This window comes from Xyrauchen texanus, chromosome 38, assembly GCF_025860055.1.
Source record: "Xyrauchen texanus isolate HMW12.3.18 chromosome 38, RBS_HiC_50CHRs, whole genome shotgun sequence".
Classification (NCBI taxonomy): domain Eukaryota; kingdom Metazoa; phylum Chordata; class Actinopteri; order Cypriniformes; family Catostomidae; genus Xyrauchen; species Xyrauchen texanus.
The window spans coordinates 27,363,604-27,386,174 of record NC_068313.1 but is presented as its reverse complement, the minus strand read 5'-3'; the positions used below and the strand labels follow the sequence as shown (position 1 = coordinate 27,386,174).

The 22,571-nt window shown below is 37.1% G+C and overlaps 1 protein-coding gene and 1 pseudogene across 1 annotated transcript in view; one reads left to right on the top strand and one right to left on the bottom strand.

Moving 5' to 3' along the window:
- LOC127631857 (beta-1,3-glucosyltransferase-like) overlaps window positions 1–5,127 on the bottom strand; it is an 87,475-nt gene extending 82,348 nt beyond the window's left edge. The window contains exon 1 of the mRNA XM_052110235.1: window positions 4,912–5,127. Coding sequence (XP_051966195.1) covers window positions 4,912–4,975 — 64 coding nt within the window. The 5' untranslated portion in view covers window positions 4,976–5,127. The remainder of the gene's footprint in view (window positions 1–4,911) is intronic.
- A 3,655-nt stretch (window positions 5,128–8,782) lies between these two features.
- On the top strand, window positions 8,783–21,986 carry LOC127632002 (heat shock protein 105 kDa-like; annotated as a pseudogene).
- The last annotated feature ends 585 nt before the right edge of the window (window positions 21,987–22,571 follow it).

Sequence of the window (22,571 nt, the reverse complement as noted above, 5' to 3'; positions counted from 1 at the left end):
TTATCATTGATGTATAGGAGCATTACATATTTCTTGAATCTAGTACCCTCTCCTCATTTTTACATCACTTCCCAATCTCATTTTGAAAGTGGAGGGATAATTGGGAAAAAAAATAAAATAATAAATAAAATGGCAAGAGAAGCAGCTGTCAAAAAAGGCTTAGCTGAGATTTGCAGACCTGATAATCACATCAAAAGCACGTTGTTTAATGTATATGACACATCTTCTGTTTTCTAAATAGACAAATATTGATTGCTCAACAGATCTTGATGAAAGAGCAGTTCAACAACATCATGAACAGTCTGAAACGTTATTATTAGTGATGTTAAGCGATATACGTAACGATTACTCAATCTAGTCTCATAGAAAGAACGCTACTGTAACTACATTTTTGCAAAGTAGTTACAAAGAGTTTTACATGTCACATTCTGCTTTTCGCCACAGTTTTATGGTAAAGTTAACACTAGAGGCACTACAACGACTGTATGTTTTATTCTCTTTTACACAAATCATGAGTACAATAGTTGATTATGACTTTAAGAAAAATAATTTTTTGCTCTATTACTCACACACTGCTATGTTATGATTTCCAAATACTTTTACTCTAAAGCATAATTTAAAAAAACAATACATTTGAAGGTTTTTTTTTACAGCCTATATTTCCACACTTATTTCAACGTGATTAGCTTCCGCTGGATAGTGTGTTGGACTGTGGACACGGAAGACCGAGGCTCGCAAGCATGCAAGCTGACATGCGAGAAGAAAGTGTCGTAGAAGAGACACGAAATGATGTGGTTGATTCAGAAAATGTCCTTTTCATGTCGCATTTGCTTTTAGGACACTATTGGTCAAGTTTAGGTGTTGGTTTAGGGCAGTGGTTCTCAAAGTGTGGGGCGCGCCCACCTAAGTATTGTAAGGGATGCACGGAAGACTGTCCCGTTGTGAAATCTCATTCACTTTCACACATTCAACATAAATGTGACAATACACTCTCAACAACCAATGTGTGTAATTTATTTTCCTCTGCCTTTTCTCCTGGCTTGTTTCACCCATTTAACCTAGGGTAAACTTTCGCCTGGCACCGCAGGGTGTCCTGCACCTACAGCTCTCATCTTCTCATGCCATTTATGTGGTGTCAGGTGTGCTCACAGCTGCACCTACAGTAGTGTATGTGAAAAAAGATGTTCTTGCGTGGTGCACTCAAGTTTCATATGGGTAAAAAGGAGAATTAACAGTAAAATTTCAGTCTGATCCTCACACAACACTATTGCATAACTTCAGAAATTAAATATAAGGCACGAGTGTTACGGAAGACTTTTATGGTGCTTTTGGAGCTTAGACAGCCACAATCTCATTATGAACCCGTCAATCAACTTGCTAACGCGCATGTGCATTAGCTATACAAGCTGGGAAAAATGTGTGTTTTAGTGTAATATGAGGTAAAGAAGCACAATTTATGATTCCAATATTATCAAATTGTATCGCTGATTTTAAATGTGTACTTTGATCATAATCTTGATCAACCGTTTTTGAAATTTCAGTCTCAACCATTCAAGTAAATAGGCGCTGCACTGTCATGACTGGAAATAGCCTCCCAAGAGCATTCCAAAGATGACAGAGTGGACAGACTTGTTAGAAAGACTCTGGAATCACTCAATGCCAAAATGTGCAGGACCTTCTGTCAAACAAATGAAAAAACATAGTATTTAATACTTCTGGGAATTAAAGTAAATATACTGTCCTAAAAGTGCATGTTAGTAAGTTGGAAGAGAAAACACGCATGCATTAGTATTCCTCTGCTCATCATAAATGCCTAGGTTGTCTCCACCTCCCATGGCTTTCAATCCCAAGCCAAATCCTAAGACTGCCTCTCTCTGATAAGCAGAACAGAGCTCAAGAATTCACACAGCCAAGGTGATTTTGTGCCATTACCGCACTTTCAGCAAAACTTTAGATACGTATTTGACAGTCACTTTTTCAGACACTGTGCTATGGTGTGTTTATCTTTTAACTGTCAGGAGTAAACAAAACTTTTATATTTTAAAACTGCTTGCTTAAACAGTCTCCTCACAACAGCCTCAGAATAACTAAAAGGGAACAGAAAAGCATTAGTGTGCAAGGTTTGAAAGGAAGGTTTGACAAAACCTTGATTTTGATTTTTCTTGGCGCTACCTCTTCAACTAAACAAAAACAAAACTTTTGGATTTTAAATGCCCCCTTTATTATCTGTGTCTTACTGCACAACTGCACTGCCCTATGATCATTCTTTTGCCTCCAGGTACACAGAAAATGATACTGTTGTCTCTTAAAGTATGTCTTATTCTGCTCATCATGAATAATACAGTAGGGCAGAGCTGATCTTGACATATATATATATATATATATATCTTCAAAAGCACAGAAATTCCCTTACAGGGAAAAAAGAAGTGATTTCTAACTTACAGAATTTTTACAGTAAGGTGTTGATGCCACTGAAAGTAGGTTAGTACCTCCAGTAATTTTCTGATAACTGTCAGCAATGTTAGGAAATTAGGAATACATATTATTCTGTATTAGTAACTTGGTAGGGGCTAATTCTTCTCAGAATTAAATGGTTTTAAATGAATATTTAGGGTTCAAGCTGTATAGTTGTTTATGCCGTCATGGACACAAAGCTGTAAAACTGGATAAAACTCTACAAAGAAAAGGTTATCAAGCGATTTTATCACACTAAATTCATGTTAACACACATAGTTTACATCTTGTGGCTATACTTTTGAAACAATGAGTATTTTAACATTTACAGATTGGCCCCCTTAACTTCCATCGTAAGTGGCTCACTGTCACACAGATTCTTTTTTTCTTCTTTTTTTTTTTTTTAAAGAAAAGGAGGGACGTTTATTTAAACAAATACATTTTTGTGGAAATCAACATTATGCCATTAATGCTGTCGATTAAACTGGAATATTCCTTTATCTAGTTCCTAAAACAAAATGGGGCACCTTGAGATGTGTCAAAATGCATCAGCAGTGAAACTGAGACAAAATAATGGCCACTGATAATATTTATTAACAAATCCAGTGCATAACTTGATTGTGGGTTAGCTGTAGGCTACACACAAGTTAGTAGGTTCCACATGCTCTTTACAAAACAAATGGGTAAGGGGCTGAACCTGAAAACCACAACAGTATTTATGTGACTGGCATGCAGGTATATAATGCTTAACCCAGCCTGACATTCCACTGCATCAGAAACACACAATTTATGCAATCAGGTGGTTTTGTGCTTGCCTCATGACTTATTTAGAACCCATTATACATATACAAATACTTATTTTACTGCCGGTATTAGACATTAATCAATACTGTTCTATAACTGCATTTGTGCTCTAAACATGTTCAATGCTACTTTGCTGGAAAAGAGGAGGATATCTTAATTTAAAGGTCAGCATTATTTCACCAAAAAATGTATTTGTTCCCAATCTGAATGACTTTCTTGTTTCTATGGAACACAAAATAAGATGTTAGGCACAATGTTAGGGACTGACAGTCTCAGTCACCATTCACTATCATTGCATCTTTTTGGGTTTGGAATGGCATAAGGGTGAGTAAATTACAACATATTTTTCTTTTTTGGGTGAACTATCCCAAGTCTTATTTTACAAATGCCTTGGACTTGCTGCACACATCAACAGAAAACAAATTCTACTCCAAACTGTTGTGCTTCAGACAACTACATCAGTCTGTATATGATACTATATATTCTAGCTAGGTTTTGAGACAATCACACCTATGATGGCCAAAAATACTGTAGACAGCTCAACTAGGTATTAAGACAGCCAATAATACCCATGATGTCCCACAATGCTGTTTAGGTAGGCAGCTCAACAAGTTTCCAGGTTTTTAGCCAATCACACCAAAGATGCTAAAAAATGTTGTCTAGGTAGGCAGCTAAACTATGTTTTGAGACCCAGCCAATCACACCCATGATGCACAAAAATGCTGTCTACATAGGCAGATCAACTAGGGTTTGAGACACAGCAAATAACATCTGATGGCCAAAAATGCTGCCTAGGAAGGCAGCTCAAATATCTTTCCAGTTATGAGACATGGCCAATCACACCTATGATGTTTAAAAATGCTGTCTAGGTAGGCAGCTCATTTGGTTTGAGAAACAGCCAATCACACCTATGGGGGTTGAGGGCCCTAAATTATGTCCAGTTAGGCAGCACAGAAGATTTGAGACTGACAATCGCAAATTGCCATGCTGCCCAAAAAATGCTGCCTACGTCGAAAGCATAACAATGTTTATAGACATAGCCAATAACACCTATGATGCCAAAAATTATGTCTAGATAGGCAGCACAGAATATTTGAGACTGCCAATTACAATGATGGCCAAAAATGCTGTCTAGGTAGGCAGCTCAACTACATTTTGAGGCACAGCCACTCATATCAATGATGCCCATAAATGCTGACAGACAGGCACCTCACTCTTGAGACACAGTATTACGTAGGTAAATCCAGATTTTCATATATCTACATACGTGGCAGTAATTTAAGATTTTTTAACAGTAGCCAGTGAACAGTCTTTCTGTCTACCGGACAGCTTAGTTTAAAATCCTACTTGCTACAAATATTGTAAAATCTGATTCATGGAATTGTCATATCCAGCTGTAGTAATTAATTTAAGATACATATTAAACATCCATAACTTGTGCTATATGAAGCGCAGCAAAACTGCTAAACTTGAATTAAGAAAGTGTCATTTGTACCGTTTTTTGAAAAATATGTTAACACCCTGCTCACTACTAAAAACCGTTCTTAATTTCAAAAGTTGAAATGTTTAGTTTTCCAAAAATGTTTAGTCTCTCTCCATCTAAGACACCAGCATCAAAACTTCCTGTAGATATTAGAGTAGAGAAATACTTACCAAGCGACAACAGCAAGAAACAGTTGAAAACACAGCATCCGTAACGAGAGTTTATGGGAAGCATAATAAGAAGAAGCGCGAATAACGCACACGTCAGTCAGATCGCTGTAATTGTGCTGCTGTCTGTGAGCGGAGTGTTTGCACTGATCCTTTATCCAACACTCGCTACTGTGCGTGTGGTAGCGGATCATTACAGAGCTTTGTTTTGCAGGGACATTTCCTGTTGAACACGCTTCTCAGCTGCGCCTTCTAGTGGTCACCTCACTAACTACTACAGGAGCCGCGTTTGGGGATGTTCACACCCAAGACATATTGCGTCCGTCCGCGTGCGCAACACGGACGTCTTTGGTCGTTGCGCCGCGTCTCGTTGTTTTTAAGCGCATCTTTTCAGACGCCATGACAATCAAAGTAATCATTCAACTGTTAAAATGTGTCTCAAGACACCAGCGTTATGTTTCGTGGCGCTGCGTCTAGCTTTTTCACGCAGGGACACATTCGGTGTGAACGACCCCTTATTGTCGCTACTAGTAACAAGTGTTAATATTTTTGTTTTTTTTACATTAACATAGGCGTGTTACACTAATGTTTATATAGGCGAAATTACACTAATGTTTATATAAAGTTCCATGCTTTCAATCCCAAACGAAAATAATAATTAACATATTATATCATGTTTTATAACCTTTCTAAGTTGATTTGAGAAGCCTGTTTGGTGTCTGTGAATGCTGGTCACGTAAAAACACGTTTCTAATACCTTTTCAAAACCGAGGCAGTAATTTGTGATACATACACGTGGACCACCACAATGAAGTCGTTTTTCGTGCGTAAACAATCGTCAAAATATCCGACGTCGCGACACTAAATTGATGAATTACTATGTGGAAGAACATTTTTGTACCGCCGAAACAATAATAAACCCAACCGACAGAGCCTCAATGGTTACCAGAGCAACACAAAGGACGCTGTAGTAGGTTGTTCCAAAAGCTCTAGAAACCACAACGCCATTAGCCGGGCATCGCTGCAGCGCAAATGATGATGGGTCAGTAGTTTCTGGAAAGTTTGCTCAAAATATGTATATGGTTCGCGCGCTCTGGATTACATAGACTGCATGCATGGACTGATACACACAGACGCAATAGTATCCAATATATTGGAAGCAGGGGCGTAGCAGTCATTTTAAAATGGGGGCAGCTGTCAGTAGGCGCTCGCACAGACTTTACATTTGCAGTGCAGTATTAATATATTAATATATGAATTAATATATAAGTATGATATGGATTTTATCAGAATCAGCTTTATTGTCAAGTATGCTTACAAGGAATTTGTCTCGGTGACAGGTGCTTCTAGTGCACAACAATACAAAAACAGAATCAACCAAAAATCAACCAATAATCCTCTCAGCAAACCGAACTGTCCTTTGTAGTCTTCTGATGTCTGATTTTGTAGCTGAACCAAACCAGACAGTTATTGAAGTGCTGAGGACAATCTCAATGTCTGCTGAGTAGAACTGGATCAGGAGCGCCTGGCAGGATGAACTTCCTCAGCTGGCGAAGGAATTACAACCTATGCTGGGCCTTTTTATATTAATATATATGTGTTATTTACTTTTAATATTTGTAGTATTTTAAAGATTTAAGTATTGTAAAGTAATTGCAAAAGTTTGCAAAATTAGCTGCAAAGATAAAGGGCATCATGTGGAACACTTGCTTCTGTTTCATGACAATAAAAGTCTGAGCACAAGCTGGTCCTGAATAAATTATTAAATCAATTGCGATAATGACAATTGTGCATGTGCACAATTATATTTTTTACACTGTGCTTGTGCATTGTGGGATTTAAATGTTTCCATGTGGCTCGAGTGTTTTGACTACGTTCACCAAAATACATTCAGATGCATTTAATGATTCAGTGACCATATCTGGTGATGCCAGAAGGTGCTGACAAATGAGAGTCTTGTGTGAAATGAGTTAGTCACTGAATCAACGATCAAAAGAACATTTTAATCCTTAAAGGGGATATTTATGCAAAATTCACTTTTACATAGTGTTTGAACGTAAATGTGTGTTGGCAGTGTGTATACACAACCACCCTATAATGATACATTTGCTGATTCTGTACAAAGTGACGTCACTTTGTACAGCCTCTGCCCACGACTGTTGACAACACTGCAGACGGACATGTTTGATTGTGTGTGTTGTTTCGTTATAACGAACGTTGTAACAGTATTTGTGTGTGCGTGTGTTGCTCATCCATCATTGCAAAACTGCTGAAAAACTTTACAACAAATAAATAAATGTATCGAATAACCATTTGGAAACTTCCTGGTTCATTCTCAAAGTTGTTACTTTCTCTCCCTCATCAGTGTCTGGCTCCGGTTCAAACATATAGGGCTGAACACCACTATATTTGCTGTCAGTCATATTGCTTATGATGTCTGGTTATCCGAAGCAGAGATGTCAAAACTCCGCCCTATTCTGGATACGGGGCGGGGAGCACCAGCTCATTTGCATTTAAAGACACATACACAAAAACAGCAAATAATTTTTCCCCACTCAAAAATGTGCATTATCAACATGGTATAATAAATTATCTGTAGGGTATTTTGAGCTGAAACTTCACAGACACATTCTGTGGACACCAAAGATTTAAATTACATCTTGTGAAAAGGTTCATAATAGGTGCCCTTTAAAAATGTTATGTCTACAAAGACCTACAAAGAAACTTTAGTAGAGGTTTCAAGCATTATAAGAACAGAGCAAATCGAACATTTCCCTACAGTTTGTGAGCTGCTGAGCATGACTTTTATCAAAACACAACATTAATAGTCTTATAATAATTATAATTAGTTTCAATAACGTCTGTACATTTTCATGTATAAAAAAAGCGTGTCTACAAATCTATTGACTTGCCTAATTGTTCGAATGCACACCAACATAGAGGTAAAAGCAAGAGCTGAAGTAAAAAATAGCTATACATATTTAACACAGATCTAGTATTCTGCTTAAATTTGCAAAAATAACTATTACCTCACAAACATAATGTAAAAGGCATAACTTAATGAAGACTCGTGCACTGATATAAGCTGCACTTAGCCTACAATATGCTTGAAGAAGGATTGTTCAGTTTTTTTTTCTGCATTGCATTTCACGTAATGCCACCTATCATTAACGATATGCCAATGAATAACTCTCCTTTGTGTGTTCCTCATTTCTAGATGATTAATTTAGATCAACATCAATGCCTCTTAAAAAGCATGCTAAATGAGCATTGTTGAATGCAACTTTGTAGAAATGAATGGAGCTGTTGATTAGACAGTCTGCTTACTGATAGTGTCACCTGGTGGCCAAGGTTGGTACCGCATGCATTTTTGTGAAGAGAAAAAAAAAATTGAAGAGAGAAATACAAAATTATTGAAGAGAGAATTTTTATTTTTTTTGGAACTATTACCTCTCAAACATAATGTAAAAATCGTAACTTAATGAAGACTCATGCGCTGATATAAACTCCAATTGTAGAAATGAATGGAGCAGTGGTGATCAGACTGACTGTTTACTGATAGTAGACTGTCTGACTGATGGCCTATTACGTAAAGGTTGTTTCGACTCATGAAACTCACCTGTGATTGGCTGGATGGTTGCTCAATCAGCCCAAAGTAACAAAACGCAAAGAATACTGTCTACAAATCCACCATTTCTATACAGTACAAGGACTTGGAATGGGTTTAACATGGAAAAGTGAGTGGTACAAAAATCACCATTTTAAAGAGTGTCTCCCACGTCCCCACGGCTGCTATGCCCTTGTTAGCAAAGGATTGTTTATCTGATCTCAGTCTGAAGCCCATTTTGGCTTATGGATGAGAAGAGCTTCCGGGATGGCTGTCGTGGGCTTTGATGTGGGATTTCAGAATTACAATATGAGCGGAGACATTGAGACCATATCCAATGAATTCACAGACAGATGCATGCTGTAAGTGAAAGCTGTGATTGTTTGCAAATTAATAAAGCTTGCATGGCATGTCATTTTAATGTATCAGACGCAAACAGGTTGTCAGTTGTCAATTTCATTCATGACGTTCTCCACATGATGTGTTATCCGCCTATAGTCTCAATCACACATAAGGACTTTTATGTCTACTTGATATGTAATGGATGTTTATTTATTATCTTTGTATTTTTTTAAACGAAAATAGCAAAAACGTAACCCACATGGCATGGTTGCTCTTTTAATTCTTTTTTATCTGTATTTTAAGGAATAAGTCACTCAAAAATTTAAATTCTGTCATCATTTACTCACTACCATGTTGTTCCATATCTTTATAACTTAAAACGAATCAAATGGCAGACTCAGTCTACATTCACTTTCACTGTATGGTGAAAAAAAAAATCCAGTGAATGTCAATGGTGACTGAGAATTACATTCTGTGTAACATTTCCCATTGAACAACGTGGGATTTTTAAATTTTGAGTGAAATATCCCTTTAAGTTATGGTTCCTCCTACCGTTCCTCAGCCCTCCAATGACCTGAAATAGTTGGCATCTCTACATTTAGTGCTGTTTATGTTGCTTGCCATTAAATAACACAAGAAGTTTAGGGCTGTTTGGGTTCTTTAGAACTTATATTTTATATCTCTGAACATTTCTTTTTAGATCAGTTGTATCATTTGGTTCAAAGAACAGGGCCATTGAAAATGCTGCAGGAAACCAGGTAGGCCTTTGAAAATATATGCAAACACTTCTGATCTTAAATGGGATGACAATACAAGTAACAGTGAACGTGCACGTTTGACGTAGCATCTCTTTTTTTCAGTGTGGATAACCAATCACAGTCATGCAAGCCAATAGGGACAGTTTACCATATGACCTGGTACCATTAAGTGATGGGAAGGTTGGAGTCAAGGTAAACATTTTGTTTATTTGTCCAATAAGGAGATGGGGCTAGTTGCCAACCGAAATTGGGTTTTTAATGGCCTATATCTAAAGTGCAGAATGTCAGCTGGCCAATATAATACTGATATGTAATGATAGCAAATGAGATGTGTACAAAAATGCACTTACTTTATACTATTTAAATTGAAGGTGGGTTGTACATCATGCCGGGCTCCCTGGCCTGAAGGAAAGGAGCGAGGAGTATGGCAAGGAGGAGGGCGGGGCCAGGCCGTGATGACGCACGCCCGGCCTCTAATCAGGCTAATCAAGCCGACAAGAGATTTAAAGGCCACCGGAGGCAGCCCTTCGGGAGAGAGAGAGCTACAGGCAGCTGCCATTTATGTGTTTATGTTTGTGTTTTTTTTTGTTTAATTAAATATTAGGTTGATGCTTCATCCTGTTCTCACCTTCTCCTTTTCCTTTTTACCCCGTTACAACTGTTTATAAGCTTCACTGGTTTTGCTTTCATTTGAACCTGTCAGCACACTTACGTCATGCGAGAGGCAGCGTGAACTGATTCCCCTCAAAGATGCCCATTGGAGAGTGACCAAAAGTAAAAAGTTTTTACCATAAATATCCACTTTCAATGTCACTTCCTTATTCTTATTTTGTTTTTGGCAATTCACATTATTTGTGCATATCACCACCTACTGGGCAGGGAGGAGAATTTATAGGAAAAATGAAGACTTAAATATTGATCTGTTTCTCACCCATACCTATCATATCGCTTCTGAAGACATGGATTTAACCACTGGGGTCATATGGATTACTTCTATGCTGCCTTTATGTGCTTTTTAGAGTTTCAAAGTGCTGGCTACATTGTACATTGTACATGGACCTGTAGAGCTGAGATATTTTTCTAAATATCTTTAATTGTGTTCTGCAGAGGAAAGAAAGTCATACACATGATGGCATGAAGGTGAATAAATGATGATCTATTAATTTAATGTCATGAATAGGTCAGGTACCTCAACAAAGAGCACTGGTTCAGCATTGAGCAGATCAAGGCTGTGATGTTGACCAAAATGAAATACATTGCAGAAGCCAGTCTACAGAAGAAAGTGGTGGAGTGTGCCATCTCTGTAAGTTTCCTGGAATATTAAATAGCAACACTGAATGCAGCAACTACTGTCTTTCCTTATTTGATATTTAATGTATACCAGAGGCATGCACTAGAGATAGAAGCTTTAATTTCCTTAGAAATGTGCTACCCTTTCCCTAATAAAACAAACATTTATTCTGATAATAGTCTAATAATAATAGGCCTGTCATCATGATATTTTTGAGAAAGGTTCTCTTCTCTGTTCAAGACAGCAGTAAATCTGGATCAGGCCTATTTTATCTTCATTGTACAACAGAAATGTGCAAGCTACCAATCCGATGCATAGATCCCCTCATTCTTCACTTATTCTGAAAGGAGGTATGTACTGGATGCTGCCAAAATTTCCGACTTGAACGGCCTGAAACTAATGAATGACAATACCGCCAATAACAGTACCTTGTCAACATCCAAAGCAATGTTGACAGTTCTGTATTATTTATCATCCCAGTGTCATTAAACTATGGCATATACAAGCAAGATCTCCCAGGCACCGATGAGAATCCAAAGATAGTGGTGTTTGTGGACACGGGTCGCTCAGCTCCAGGTCTCTGTTTGTGCTTTCAACAAAAGGAAACTGAAGATAAGCCATCTCAAAGTAAATCAGATGCATCTGTAGATCCCCAGGTTTGCAATTCCAGACACATCAATGCATGCTCTGTACTTTGCAGGTACTGTCTGCTGCCTTTGATCCTTACTTGGAAGGAAGAGACTTTGATCAGAGGCTGGTAGAATACTTCTGTGCTGAATTTAAGTCCCGGTACAAGTTGGATGTAAAGTCCAAGATTCGAGCTTTACTGAGACTGACACAGGAGTGTGAGAATCTCAAAAACTTGATGAGCAGCAACTCCACTGACATTCCCCTTAACATTGAGTGCTTTGGGTGAAAAGGATGTCTCTGGGAAAATTAATAGGTACAGCTTCAAGATACTAATATGTTGCCTCATTCAAACCAATTTGTTGATGATCAAAAGGAGTTGAGAACTTGCTTGCTTTTGAAGTAATATTTCAACCAAAAGTTTAATTTGTCATAATTTACTCACCTTCATGTTTTTCTAAACCAAAATTATGTTTGTTTTTTTTTAACAGAAAAGGAGACGTTTTGAAAAATCTTTACGCAGCTCTTTTCCATACAATGACAAATCATAGTGACCACATTTGTTAAGCTCCAGAAAACACCATAAAAGTTGTCCATATAACTCATGTGCTATATTTCAAATCTTCTGAAGTCTCGTGTGAGGACCAGATGAAATATGAACCATAATTCACTATTAACCCCCTGCCAAAGATTTTGAGTGGACCTAAAAAGTTGTATGGACTACAAAAATGGCATGTTCATCACGCAAAACTATGTAATGGATTATATTAAAAAAAAAAAAGCATAGAGATTTGGAATGACATGGTAATAGTAAATAATGAGAATTTACATTATTGATATAAAGTCATAAAGCAACTATTATGTAATAATACAGGCATGAAATTAACTTAACATTTACTCACTCTCTTGGCATCTCTGATTTTTTTCCTGTAAAACACAAACAAAGATTTTTAAAAGTGAATGGTGACCAGGCCTTTGAAGCTCCAAAAAGGAGATAAAGGCAGCATAAAAGTAATACATACGACTCCAGTGGTTTAATCAATGTCCTCTAAAGTGATCCAGTCAATTGTGGGTGAGAACAGACCAAAATATGACTCCTTTTTCACTGTACATCTTGCCATTGCAATCTCTAGACATCAGGGCTGGAGTGGTAATGTGGCATACCGGGCATTTTCCCGGTGGGCCGACGCACTTTGGGGCCAATCAGGGGGCAGACTGGCCATCGGGAGAACCGAGCGGGCTGTTGGGTCGGCTGGGAAACGTGACGAATTGGCTGCTATAAGCAAAAATGAGCCACCGCATTATGCAGAACGGACCACAAAAAGGTGTCACGATATGCAGAAAAGGACAGCTAACCCCAACATCTGCATTTAGGAAAAAGGTGGCTATAAAATAATCATTATCACAATGGAGACATTGTGATAATGAGACAATGAAAACATTTTGAGTTACATTTTCGTATTTCTCACACAAAACCGATTTTATCACTTCAGATGACATTAATGAATCCTCTGGAGTCTTATGGATTACATTATTGATGCCTTTTTCTGCTTTTTGGAGCTTCAAAGGTCTAGCCACCATTCACTTGCATTGTTTGAACCTACAGAGCTGAGATATTCTTCAAAAAAAGCTTTATTTGTGTTCTGCAGAAGAAAGAAAGTCATACACATCTTAGATGTCATGAGGGTGAGTAAATGATGAGTACAGTTTCATTTTTGGGTGAACTAACCCTTTAAATGCACGTTTTTGTGGCTAATGACATTTCTTCTCATATGTCACTCCAAGACTTCTTACAGGTCGCCTGCCGTAGTGATGGGTAGATGAGCAAAATCTATCGAAATTGTGAATGAAATACCTGCATTTGGTGGGCGTTAATTTCAAACCATGGTAATAAATAACCCAATAATTGATAAAGTATTTAAGATTCATGGAGTTTTGGGAGTGTCTTGTCAGCAACAGTGATACCACAGCAACCCAGGCTTGTATTCTGTCAAATAATAGGTAGTCTGTCAAAGTCTTAAGGGAGCATGTGGTTTACTTAACTCTGTAATCAAAGAATATAATTGAAGAGACCCACACTTCTGTTTTGTATATCTTAATTGGGCATCTAAGTAATTCTATGCCTGCCACATTTAATCAGCTTTCCTTCATCATCTAGCCAGTGCTGTATAGTTCAGGAATGTTAAGAACAACACACTGGATTATTTACAGCTAAATGCATGTCAGTGCAGGCACATTGCAGTCCAAGATGTATTTAAACTATTTGAGTAAGATGCGATAATGAACTTTGATGATCAACAAGGGATGAAGTCATATGTAAATGCCTTCCCAATTCTCCTAAAGGGATACATTTGAGGAGCTGTGTGCTGACCTAATTGAGAGAGTGACAGTTCTTTTGGTAGCAGCTCTAGAACAAGCTCATGTGAAGCTTCAAGACATCAGTGTAGTGGAAATTTGGGGGAGCTACCCGGATAACTGCTGTGAAGGCCCAGATTAACAAGTTCTTCAAAAGCGATGTGAGCACTACATTAAATGCTGAGAAGGCAGTGGCCATTGGCAGTGAATCTTTGCCCACTCTAACGTTTTCTTTTTGTTTTTCTGTTTCAAAATTGTCTCTTTCTTTGCAATTCTTCCCATAAGGCCTGCACCCCTGAGTCTTCTCTTTACTGCTGTTCATGAAACTGGTGTTGAGCGGGTAGAATTCAATGAAGCTGTCAGCTGAGGACATGTGAGGTGTCTATTTCTCAAAAAAAAAAAAAAAAGACTGATGTCCTTGTTAGAGCCAGTTGTCCTTTGACTTTGAAGGCTGTAGTGTACACCTTTGTATGAAATCTTCAGTTTTTTGCTAATTTCAAGCATTGTATAGCCTTCATTCCTCAAAACAATGATTGACTGAAGAGTTTCTAGAGAAATCTGTTTCTTTTTTTTTTACCACTTTTGACCTAATATTGACCGTAACATATGCCAGTCTATTGCATATTGTGTGGTAACTCAAAAACAAACAGAAAGACAATGTTAAGCTTCAGTTAACAAACCAAATAGCTTTCAGCTGTGTTTGATATAACATATTTTCTAGTACTAAATTAGCAAATTAGCATGATAGCTCAAAGAAAAATGTTGGAGTGACGGCTGCTGGATATGGGGCCTGTCTCGATTTGATCAAAAATGACTTTTTTGAAATAGTGATGGTGCTGTTTTTTACATTAGTAATGTCCTGATTATACTTTGTGTTAAGCTGATGCTATCCCATTTCCCATCTCTCTTTGGTGGACTATTTAATCAGATGACACAATTCATAAGTCTGTCAACTAGCTTACAGTATATTCTGACTATATCAGAGCCAGACATGGTCAAATGTGTTGCTGTGTTTTTAGGATGTTAATTAGAATGACAAAACACATCTGCTTGCACAGGCTGTGTGGCTCACATACTGATGTGCCTCTAGTTATTCGTCCAGTTGTCAGGAGATATTTGTCGGGAACCATCCATGTTCGTCTGCCAAAATGATCACATTTTACAAGAGCAAGCCTTTTGTTCTGGAAGCTTTTTATTCAGATCCGGCATCTCTGCCCGTTAATGAGGCAAATATTGTTGAGAGTCAAGTGGTTTTCCTTGGCATCAATAAAGCAATGTTTGTTTGCATTACAGCATAGAGATGAAACTGAAATCTTATTTGTGCATTTGTATGATTTGAGGAAAAATCTAGGTGAATATAAAGTGCAGATCATTCAACCGCAAGAGAATGGACATAAGGCATAAGTGAAAGTTAAAGTCCAAGTAAATGCCAGTGGTTTAGTCAGTGTGACCTCAGCCACTATGGTCCTGAGGGTCAGCTCTGATGAATCCACAGAAATAAATGAAGAGATTTACAAACCTGATTGCTCTGATGACATTAATGAATGAACGTCAGGTTTTTCATGACATGTTTATCATGTTTATGCTGTGCAAATGTTTTTGGCACTTGTGAAAAATGTTGCATAGTGAGGATGTCTTCAAAAATAATGGCATAAATAGTTTTCATTTATCACGTAATGTCATTCAAAATCCAGTAAACATAAAAAAGCTAAATCAATATTCGTTGTGACCACCTTTGCCTTTAAAATAGACCCAATTCTCCTAGGTACACCTGGACACAGAATTTCTTGGTTTTTGGCAGATAGAATGTTCCAAGCTTCTTGGAGAATTCACCACAAGTCTCTTTATGTAATCTCAGACTGATATTGTCTAATAATATTTTGATTTTATCTTAGAAAACATGTCTGTAAGAGCACATGTCAATAGGCAATTCAAGCTTTTAGTGACAAAATAAAAAAGAACTGAAGAGTGTTGGGGATGTGTATGGAAAATTGTCTCCTTTATGCTGTTTGATGAGTACTTGATGAATAGCATTTAGTTTGGGTTGATGGGTTTCTATGAGGGTGACAGTGGGCAACTGGCACCTTGTCGTAATGCTGAAACGGTTTTGTGTAGAATGTTTACAAATCTAACTGTCAGCTCCCTGGAACTGTGATTGTAGGACAAGACACAGAAGACAAATGTTCAAAACCAGTTCTCAATAGACAAAGAAAACCTTCCAACAGCACAGTGTCCCCCATTGAAAAAGAGCAGAATCATAGAGATACACTGAGTGTAAGTGAGCTACATCTCTCACTTACAGCTTGTCCAACCCATTTAGTTTATACTGTATATGTACACAAAATTCAGCGTATGGATAAAAAATGACCATATGCATGAATTGCAAAATACCTTAAAGAGTTCACCACAAGTAAATTTGTCATTTACACACCATGATGTCATTCCAAACCCATATGACTGACTTCCATACTTTAATTTTGGCAGAATGATTGACACTTGACTCACTGCCTAACATCTTTTATGTTCCACAGAAAGAAAGTCAAATGGGTTTGGTAAGATGACATAATTGAGATTTTTGGGAGAACTGTCCCTTTAATATGCGTATGTTATGTCAGTTTGATATCTGTCATACCATTATGCTAATGAAAGTAATCTTTTCTTCACAGATGAATGGAGACGTAAACAATCAACCCCCTGATGCCAAAAAAGCTAAGATGAAGGTCAAGCATATTGGACTTCCCATTGAGGAAACATTTACCCAACTGTTGCCAAAGGATAGCACTCAGCCCATAGAACAAGAGGTACTGCTGATTTTAATATTGCATTTCAGTTCCTGGGGATACACATGGAACAGATGTTTTAAGTGTTTTGTATGAGAACATTTCAATGAATGTCAAACGATGGTTCAAATGATGTACCGTAATATAGGCTGTAGTGAAAGATATTTTGTTGGCATCAAAATCATTTTGGGACATTGACAATGAATCAAGCTAGAAACATGATTAAAGGCAGTCTGATATTTTTGTAAATATGAAAGCTATTCAAATACAGTATTTGTCTGTCTTACCAGCTGGCACTTTATTAATTTGTTTTTCTGTCCTTTACACAGAGCAAAATTATACAGTAAGTCTGCCAAGAGTGAATCAATGCCAAAAATACTGTGGAGGAGAATGTATATTACTTCAGACACAAGCTGGCGGGCCCTATTCAGTCGTTTCTTAGTGCTCATGTAATGTATCATCCTTGTAGCTTTGAACACCTGTAAATAGTGGCTGAATTGAGAAAATTTACCAGCCATGACATTGTATTTTGCATTATTTTTTAAACAAAAAAAATAAATATATATATATATTTTTGTGCCTATGATGAAGTTATTTTTTCACAGAGTTGATTAGGCTCGAAAAGAAGAGCGAGTTAAACTGCCCGTCTCAAAACGTGGCGATCCATCTGGATTTTTGATTTGGCTTAATGAATGAATATTATATCATGTGTCATCAGAGTACTGGAGAAAAACATCCTACATAAACCTCTAATGACATATTTCCTACACTGCCATTAAATCTTTCTCTTAATTATTATTTTTGTCTTGTTTTCCAGTAAAAATATCTAACTATTCTTAAAACAAGACATATTGACTTGACAAACAAAATGTTATGTAATATATTGTCTTGTTTTCAATGAAATCTGACCACATTTTGCCAATGGGGTAAGAAATATAATCTTGTTTAGTAACTTGTTAAGTGTATTTTTCTTAGCCCATTGGCAAATATATATATATATATATTTTAAATCGTAAACCTCTTTTATTTAGATTTCTTTGAAAACAAGACAAAATGCAATTTTTCTTGTCAAGTATATTTATCCTGTTTAAATATATATATATATATATATACATACAGTGGGTACGGAAAGTATTCAGACCCCCTTACATTTTTCACTCTTTGTTATATTGCAGCCATTTGCTAAAATCATTTTAAGTTCATTTTTTTTTCCTCATTATTGAACACACAGCACCCCATATTGACAGAAAAACACAGAATTGTTGACATTTTTGCACATTTATTAAAAAAGAAAAACTGAAATATCACATGGTCCTAAGTATTCAGACCCTTTGTTCAGTATTTAGTAGAAGCACCCTTTTGATCTAATACAGCCATGAGTCTTTTTGGGAAAGATGCAACAAGTTTTTCACATCTGGATTTGGGTATCCTCTGCCATTCCTCCTTGCAGATCCTCTCCAGTTCTGTCAGGTTGGATGGTAAACGTTGGTGGACAGCCATTTTCAGGTCTCTCCAGAGATGCTCAGGGCTCTAAGTCAGGGCTCTGGCTGGGCCATTCAAGAACAGTCACGGAGTTGTTGTGAAGCCACTCCTTCCTTATTTTAGCGGTGTGCTTAGGGTCATTGTCTTGTTGGAAGGTGAACCTTCGGCCCAGTCTGAGGTCCAGAGCACTCTGGAGAAGGTTTTCGTCCAGAATATCCCTATACTTGGCCGCATTCATCTTTCCCTCGATTGCAACCAGTCATCCTGTCCCTGCAGCTGAATAACACACCCACAGCATGATGCTGCCACCACCATGCTTCACTGTTGAGACTGTAATGGACAGGTGATGAGCAGTGCCTGGTTTTCTCCACACATACCGCTTAGAATTAAGGCCAAAAAGTTCTATCTTGGTCTCATCAGACCAGAGAATCTTATTTATCACCATCTTTTAGTCCTTCAGGTGTTTTTTAGCAAACTCCATGCAGGCTTTCATGTGTCTTGCACTGAGGAGAGGCTTCCGTCGGGCCACTCTGCCATAAAGCCCCGACTGGTGGATGGCTGCAGTGATGGTTGACTTACTACAACTTTCTCCCATCTCCCGACTGCATCTCTGGAGCTCAGCCACAGTGATCTTTGGGTTCTTCTTTACCTCTCTCACCAAGGCTCTTCTCCCCCGATAGCTCAGTTTGGCTGGACGGCCAGCTCTAGGAAGGGTTCTGGTCGTCCCAAACGTCTTTCATTTAAGGATTATGAAGGCCACTGTGCTCTTATGAACCTTAAGGGCAGCAGAAATTTTTTTGTAACCTTGGCCAGATCTGTGCCTTGCCACAATTCTGTCTCTGGCAGTTCCTTTGACCTCATGATTCTCATTTGCTCTGACATGCACTGTGAGCTGTAAGGTCTTATATAGACAGGTGTGTGGCTTTCCTAATCAAGTCCAATCAGTATAATCAAACACAGCTGGACTCAATTGAAGGTGTAGAACCATCTCAAGGATGATCAGAAGAAATGGACAGCACCTGAGTTAAATATATGAGTGTCACAGCAAAGGGTCTGAATACTTAGGACCATGTGATATTTCAGTTTTTCTTTTTTAATAAATGTGCAAAAATGTCAACAATTCTGTGTTTTTCTGTCAATATGGGGTGCTGTGTGTACAATAATGAGGAAAAAAATGAACTTAAATTATTTTAGCAAATGGCTGCAATATAACAAAGAGTGAAAAATTTAAGGGGTTCTGAATACTTTCCGTACCCACTGTATATATAATGTATATATATTATTTTTTATTTTTATTTTTTTACTGGAAAACAAGACAAAAATACTAATTAAGTTGCAACAAATGGTTTCTTTAGAAAAGTTGTATGTCTTTGCTTGCATTACTTGCATACAATAATCAGTTTTACAACATTTTAATGTTTTATTTCCCAAGTTACCGGTAACTGGTGAGTAACTATTTTATTTTTGCAAAAATGTGATTCTTGGTGAGATTTTAGATCCTACCAGAGTTACATACAATATAATGTGTTCAGTTCATGAGGACTGCTATGCCTAGTTATAGATGTAGATTGTTAACAGCTTTGCAGTAATGTATTCATTTAGTTTATTTTAAATACTACATAAATAATGCATATATTCATGTTTCAGAAGCTTGTTTCTGATTGGTGATTATGTAAAGGCTATATTCCATTCATGCATAAATGAAAGAAAGAAAAAAGAATCTCATTCATTTAAATCAGTTGGTTGTTTATATGAGTTTGTTGGTAATTTGAAATTGAATGGACAACAAATCTGTTGGCTGGTGGAAAGCAAATTTTCTTTTTTCTGCAGGACCATCATATGTTCTTTGAGTTTTAAATGGCACAGAGAACTGTCTGTATGATGAGGGAGCAGACCAAGATAAGCAGATGTACCTTAGCAAGCTGGCAGAAATCCAAGTGAGTTTTTTTTTAAATCCTTTTTAAGAGCACACAAACACATTTTATCCTAGAGTCAACCTATGTGAAAAATGTACACCCCAACCAGGTGTTTTCTCATTTTGCTCTGTTTGATTTAAGTCAGACCGCAGTTAAAGTTTTAATTGACTTGTAACAGCTTGCATTGATTGGGATGAAGGCTGCAAGATTAATTTGTGTAACAACAAAATCCCTCAGTTGCACTTTTGAATGAGCACTAATTGGCTGTGGTGTACTGCAAATCTAGCAGAAGCATTCATGCTTTCAAACATGTATACTATATATTAAACCCTCATTGTCTTATTCCACAGAAACTGGGTTTGCCTGTGCAAGACCAATACCAGGAGTCCATGTTGAGAAGAAATGTTTGAGAAGCCAAAATACAGAGCCATTATGGAGGAGTATAAGAGTGGAAAAATTTTACCCAAGAGCTATACACTGTACTCTAATTTTACTAGGCTATGTGTTTAGTGTACTGTTATGTGTGACAGTAAGTTTTAACCTACTAATGTGGTAGTTTTAAACTGGTGTTTTAATAACTGAAGTATGTTCATATTTCACAAATTCTGTCCTTGAGAGTGACAGTTACTGCCGTATTAAATGGACATGGACAAGGTGAGAGTGTGTATTGAAGATACTCAGGGGTGGATGACAAACATGCACAAATCCTAGAAGAAACTGCCCCCTGATCAGGAACCTGCCATACAGAGCACTCAGATCCAGGAGAAGTTACAGGTGAGAAAAGACTTTCAGCATCATGAACATGTTTAACTGGAAAATAGATTTAACAGTAATCTTACACATAATCAGTGTTGATTTCTTTGTCCAAGCAGACACGGGGGGGTCAATCAAAAGATCAGTAGTCAATCAAAAGAGCTTTTTATAACCTCAATGCATGACCTTATGTTCATGTTTTTTTATTTTAGATTTTCACTTAAAGGAACATTCCTGGTGCAGTACAAGTTAACTCAGTCGACAGCATATGTGGCATAATTTTATTGTAACTGTATTCATTTTGACGTGTAAAAAAATGTCAGGGCTACGGTAAAGCATTTACAATGGCAGTGAATGGGACCATTTCATAAATGTTCAAATAATTACTGTTTCAAAAGTATAGCCACAAGACTTAAAGAATATGCATGCTAACATGATTTTAGTGTGATAAAAATGCTTAATAACCTTTTCTGTGTAAAGTTAGTCGTCATGACGACGTAACATCATAAACCCTAAAACAACCGTAAAAGTTGTGATTTAAACAAATTTACATCTCAAATAATACACAAGTTTTAACAGAAGAATTAATTTAAGTACATTTATAAAATTATAAGTGTCACATTTCTGCCCTTAGACCCTCCAGAAATTGGTGCCAACTGCCTCACTGTGACCACGATATTTGCTTTTTTTAAAGAAAAGGAGGGACAAGTAAAAACTTTTGTGGTAATCAACATTATGCCACAAATTATGTAGATTGAGGTTAACTTGTATTGAACCCGGAATATTCCTTTAGGTAAAAAAAAAAAAGAAGTGCATTAGGCATTTCTCAATTTAGTGCTACTGTCCGAAATTGATTATTTAATGATTATTAATCAGATTTAATATAAAAGTATTCAGAAATCAGGGTTTAGAATGTAAATCTATTGATGATCCAAATCAAACCGCATGTTTGTATGTGTTAAAGCTACTTGCATTTGTGTGCAAGACTAGTAAGACAAAAATAATTCTATAATTGTGCAGGCACTAAACAATGTTTGTGAGGAGACGGTATCCAAACCCAAGCCTAGAGTCAACTCTATCGTTGAAAATATTCAACCAGAGCACCCCCACAACAAGAAAAGTCCAGAAGATGTGACAATGGAATATACACATTTTGTTCAAAATTAAGCGATGTCAATATTGAGCAGCCTATTTCACAGGAAACTGAATATGGGCTGATTATACAAACAGTAAATAACTATTCGCACATTGTTCTTTAAGTGTTATGTAAACAAAAGTACACATTTTTATTATTATTATTATATTTAATGTTATATTTAATTTGAACTTTGTTATGTTAAGGGTGATATACATCTGGTTTGTCTGTACTTTTCGGTTATTATTTTGTGTGTGCAGTAATGAAGTAGTATCCACCTTGAAATTTTAAAAGCTTCCCTTAAAAGCTTCCTTTTTCTTCACTTTCAGTCTGGCAGCAAAGCTATTGAAACCCATGTGGAGGCAGTTCCATTGCTGGCAAAGATTATACCTTTAGTTTAATAAAACATAACTTCAATAGCTACTGTTTTTCTACTTAAGATGTTAACAGGAATGTATTTGTAATAACACAACAATATTAAGTGAACAGCAAATTGCATTGAATTGTCATTAACTGAACTCTGACACAAGCCCACTGACTGAAAGAAAGCGTATACAAAAACTAGCTAGACTGAAATGTGGCACTCCGCAAAGTGAAATCTAGCAATTTCAGAAACT